The 5,017-nt window shown below is 51.6% G+C and overlaps 1 protein-coding gene and 1 long non-coding RNA gene across 2 annotated transcripts in view; one reads left to right on the top strand and one right to left on the bottom strand.

The window, feature by feature from the left end:
* Positions 1-1,344: 1,344 nt before the first annotated feature.
* On the bottom strand, positions 1,345-3,478 carry LOC113978710. The gene is made up of 2 exons (XR_003537636.1): positions 2,513-3,478; positions 1,345-2,041 (listed from the first exon to the last, which is right to left on the bottom strand). It is a non-coding gene; the product is annotated as an uncharacterized LOC113978710 (long non-coding RNA).
* A 975-nt stretch (positions 3,479-4,453) lies between these two features.
* TRNAU1AP (tRNA selenocysteine 1 associated protein 1) overlaps positions 4,454-5,017 on the top strand; it is a 21,285-nt gene continuing 20,721 nt past the window's right edge. Inside the window, exon 1 of the mRNA XM_027705844.1 lies at positions 4,454-4,601. Within this exon, the coding sequence (XP_027561645.1) occupies positions 4,575-4,601 (27 nt within the window). The 5' untranslated portion in view covers positions 4,454-4,574. The remainder of the gene's footprint in view (positions 4,602-5,017) is intronic.

The following is a 5,017-nucleotide window of genomic DNA, read 5'->3' as shown; positions in this document are numbered from 1 at the left end:
GACTGTCTATGGACTACAAATATCCCAGCAGATACCCCAAGAGCTGTCCTCAATCAAATATCCGGGCCCAGGATTAAGTCTGTCCCATGGGATCCCTATGGAGGATGTAAACAAACAAGCCCTGCCAGGTAGTAAATTATTCCTGTGAATATCCAGAACACTCTTATTTGACCAATTGACATGTTCATAAACTCTCTGAGGGTGAATTCCCTGTATTAGCAAGGGAGAAAACAAGAACCAGGCTTGCTTTTGACCCTAAATTACATCCACAATCTGAGATGGACCTCGGTTGAGTCGTGGCTTCGTGAGATACATCAGCCTATGATTTAATCCCTGTGGGGATGGATGAAGCCTCCAAAGCAATTCCCTCTGAGGAGGGAGTAAAGACACCCCTCAGGAAAGATATGAAGTGGATAAAAACTACCGAGGCACAGGGATTGACTGATGGTGTGGGAATAGGAATGCAAAAGCAGCAAGGGGAGCACATCTGCTCCTAAAGGGGAAAAATGACAGCCCTGGGAATAAACTCCTCTGGCCCCTCTTGCTCATTGATGTGTGTAGTTATTCCCCACACTGGACTCTGTGTGTTGTTGCTCACAGCTATTGAGCTCAGAAGCCACTCAAGCTGGAAATATATTCCTTTAAAGCAACAAGAATGGAGTGTCCTTGTCCTATTTGGTCTTGGTTTTGCCAGAGAATATTACAAAACCCACGGGGGAATATGAACATGGGACTGTCACATAAGTGACTTCACTTTTTCTTAAATACAAGGCAAGAGAGGACATCAGGTCTCTCCCACTGCACTCTGTTGTTATACAACAGACTGGGTCTGGATAAGAAAACTAGCAGGCACAAATGTATCAATAATGAGCTTTTACTACCACTTCTTTCAAAAATACCACTTGGTCAGAAATTGAGATCACAATAGGAAAAGTAAATCTTATCAATAAATGAATAAGAATGTCAAGTCTACAATAATTTACAAATACCACATTGAAAATTACCCCAGATCTCCATATCACTTTGAGCTGCATTGTCTTCATCATATAAAAAAATGGGTTTGATCAAATTTTAAGACATACCATCTCATGCAATAATGGAAAACAGATTTCATGGCATATTTTCTCCTGGATTACTTCAATTACTTTCAGAATCTCAGAAGCTATTCCAAACTCAAACTTTTGATTTATATATAAATTTTTTTCAAATTTTATTTATTATGTCAATTATCCCTGGCCAAAGTCATCCCTGATCTCAGCCCATTGGCTACAGTTGCCTAAGACAAGGGATGGACTTGGCACCTGTGAGACCAACAACAGGGAAGGCTCTAACAAAGTAACATCCAGTACCAAGGGCACAAAAACTATTTGAGACAGTTTCAAGCTGAAGCTAAAAACAGCAAAGTCAAATTAAAAACTCCCAGGCCAGATTCTCATGCTCAAAACCATTAACTTTAAAAGCTGAGACCACTCAGGGCTTCCTCCCAGGAGGTACTGAGTGACCCTTAACTCCAATCAAAGTTACTGAGGATTAAAGAGCTCTGAAGCTCCCAGGATTGGGCCCTTCAACAGGCTAAAGCTCCCAGTGACCAGCCAAAAAAATGGGTTCAGGGATCACCCCTCCAGTGGATTCCAGTAAACACTAATTGGAGTTTACTCAGCAGTTTTCAGGACCAAGTTCCTAGGCCCAGAAATCCCTGCTGTCCCAGCAGAGGGAACAGGGGACACAGATGTTTTGGCTCCTGACACCCACACACAGGACAGAGGAATCCCCACATCTTCCTTTTAGGGCCTCTTTGCTGGTTCATGAATCTGGGGGAATAAACAGCTTTTCAGGTAATAACATTCTTCTGGCAGTGTTTTTGCTCTGTCACAAGGTTAGGTGCATAAACAGCAATCACTTCAGATAAACACTGAATATAAACTTCTTTTTTTCTCCTGGTCCAACACATTCACATGATCCTGGCTTCCTTCTGCATTTTCCTTGCCCAACATCCATCTCTACGGATTATCCCAGGAAAAGCAAGTTCTGTATTACTCAGCTGGAAGGAAAAACAGAAAGGGGTTATTAAAGGCACTGGACTCACTTCATTAAATGACAAAGAACAAACTACTGGCTTTGAGCAGTTGTAAGTAATAACAGAGGATGAGTGACAGCTTTGTGGGCTCTGCAGAGCAGAGCTTGGGGCTAACCAGTGGATAAATGGCCATACTGGGAGGAAAAAAAAACATCCTGGGAGCTGACACTTGAAAGGCAGACTCAGCAGGGACTTCAGAGGGTGAATTTGCAAGAGCCCACATTGTCTGTGACATCGAGGCACAGAAAGTGCTACTTGACAACCCAACGTCTTTATTCAGCTGAGTTGTCAGCTGTGGGCCTTGCTGGCTGTCTGATTTCATGCCAGATTTTACAATGCTTTAGGGAAGAGCTTGGAAAAACAACCTGAGGGTGCTCTAGGGACTCAAAAATCAGAAAATAAATCAATATGTTTTTAATCTTATGTCTTGCACACCCAAGAGTTCCAGAGCAATCGGTCCTGGCCATGCTGCAGCATGATGAGAGCTGCAGATCCTGCTCAGCATGAGGATGAAGGATTTCCACAGTCTCCTGCAGGAATGTAGGAAGGATCGATGTTCACCACACTTTTTATCCGCAGGGAAAACCACTCCTGGTTGGTTTCACACATTAGTCACCGGAATGGGGATGCTCCGGGGCAAGGTTTAAGCAGACACACTCACATCGCTTCCGAAGGAGTTTCAGAATTGATGCTGCCCAATTTCAGCACCTAAAAACCCGCATCCGACACCGGCGGGCTCGTGCTGCCCTCTCATGGGACGGGAACGGCGGAGCCACAGCCTGGGATCGCCCGGAGCCTGAGCCACGGAGGCAAAAATAACACGGAGGGTTTGGAGTGTCCCTGTCATCGCCAGCTGGATTTATGGCGTGCACAACCACAGCCCGGCGTTCCCTAAGAGGGCAAGGGGCTCACACAGCACAGCTCCCATGAGCAGGAACTGGTAATCCCAAAATGCCAACCAGCTCTGCCGAGAGCAGCCCGGGAGGACTCGGTTCTGCTCCATCATAACGAGGGGGCTCATTTCTTCCAGGAATTGTCACCCTTGCTGTCAAAGGCCTGCAGGAGTGAACAGGAGAGGAGGGAGGATCACACCATACCCAAATCCAACCCCACGTGCTGGGCTGATGATCCTGAGGATGGATGTCCTGCCTCTGTGAGCAGGCAGCGGTCCAAGCTCAGAGCCCCAGATTGGGTTTCAGGGCTTCTAATTCATCTTCTGCCCAGTTGGATGGAGGGGAGCGGGATTTTGGCCTCTCCCAAACTTCATCATCACAAGAAAACCCCACACCGAGTCTTTGGCCTTGCCACAGCATGGAGCTGTGTCAGGGGAGGGTCAGGTTGGATCTCAGGGAAAGGTTCTTCCCCCAGAGGCTGGTTGGGCACTGCCCAGGCTCCCCAGGGCAGTGGGCACAGCCCCAAGGCTGCCAGAGCTCCAGGAGGCTTTGGACAACGCTGTGAGGGACAGGGTGGGATTGTTAGGGTGTCTGTGCAGGGCCAGGAGTTGGACTGGATGATCCTTCTGGGTCCCTTCCAATGCAGAATATTCTGTGATTTTTTCTAATATCTAATCTGAACCTCTCCTGTCTCAGCTTGAGGCCATTTCCTCTTGTCACTGCAGATACTGTAGAAGAGACCGGTCTCCACCTCACTAAAACCTTCCTTCAGGTGGTTGTAGTTGCCTCAAAGCCTCCTCAAGGAGCCCCAAACCCTCTTCAAGTGTCTCCAAACCCGCATCAAATCACCTCAAACATTCCTAAAATCACCCCGAACCCTCTTCAAGTTTCCCCAAACCCTCCTCAAGGAGCCCCCAACCTTCCTCAAACCAGCCCAAACCTTTCTCAAATTACCCAAACCCTCTTCAAGCTCCCTCAAACCCTCCCTAAGGAGCCCCAAACCCCTCTCAAATCACCTCAAACCCTCCTCAAATCTCCCCAAAACGCTCTTCAAGTTCCCCCAGACTCTCCCTAAGGAGCCCCAAACCCCTCCCGAATCGCCCCAAACCCTCCTCAAATCACCCCAAACCCCTCCCGAATCACCCCAAGCCCTCCTCGAATCACCTCAAACCCTCCTCGAATCACCTCAAACCCTTCTCGAATCACCCCAAACCCCTCCCGATTCACCCCAAACCCCCCCCGATTCACCCCCAACCCCCCCCAAACCCCCCCCCGAACCACCCCAAACCCTCCCCAAATCACCCCAGGCCCGCCCAGCCCCGCTCCCCTCACACGCCCTCGCTCCCGCGGCTCTCGCTCCTCCTGCCCGCAGGGGTCGCTGCGGCGGCGGGGGCGCCGCTCTCTCCGCCCGCCCGGGGCCGCGGAGGAGGCGGCGGGGCCGGGCCGGGCCGGGCCGGGCGGGATCGGGGGAGGGACCGAGGGCCCGGGGCACGGAGGGACCGGGGGTGGGGCGGAGGGAGGGACGGCGGCGGCAGCGGCGGGGCCGGGCCGGGAGGCGGAACGCGCGGCCCCGCTGAACCCGCCGCGGGGCCTGCGGGAGCAGCATGGCCGCCAGCCTGTGGATGGGGGACGTGAGTGTCCGGCCGGGACCGCGCGGCTTTGTGAGGGGAGGGCGGGGGGCGGCGGGAGCGCGGCGGGGCCGGGGGAGCGCGGGGGGCACTGACCGCTTGGTACCGTCACTGACTGGCACCTCACACCGCTGGCTGACACCCTCACACCGCTGACTGACTGACACCCTGGCACTGATTGGCATCTTCACTCTGACACCCTCACACCACTGACACCCTGGCACTGACTGACACCCTCAGTCTGACCCCCTCACACTGACACTGACTGACACCCTCACTCTGGCACCCTCACACCGCTGACACCCTGGCACTGATTGGCATATTCACTCTGGCACCCTCACACCGGCTGGCTCATACCTTCACACCACTGACACCCTCACACTGACTGGCACCTTTAGTCTGACACCCTCACACCACTG

Source organism: Neopelma chrysocephalum, unplaced genomic scaffold, assembly GCF_003984885.1.
Source record: "Neopelma chrysocephalum unplaced genomic scaffold, ASM398488v2 Primary Assembly neopelma1_360, whole genome shotgun sequence".
Taxonomy (NCBI): domain Eukaryota; kingdom Metazoa; phylum Chordata; class Aves; order Passeriformes; family Pipridae; genus Neopelma; species Neopelma chrysocephalum.
Note: the sequence above shows the minus strand (reverse complement) of the source record. Positions and strands in the feature narration are given on the sequence as shown.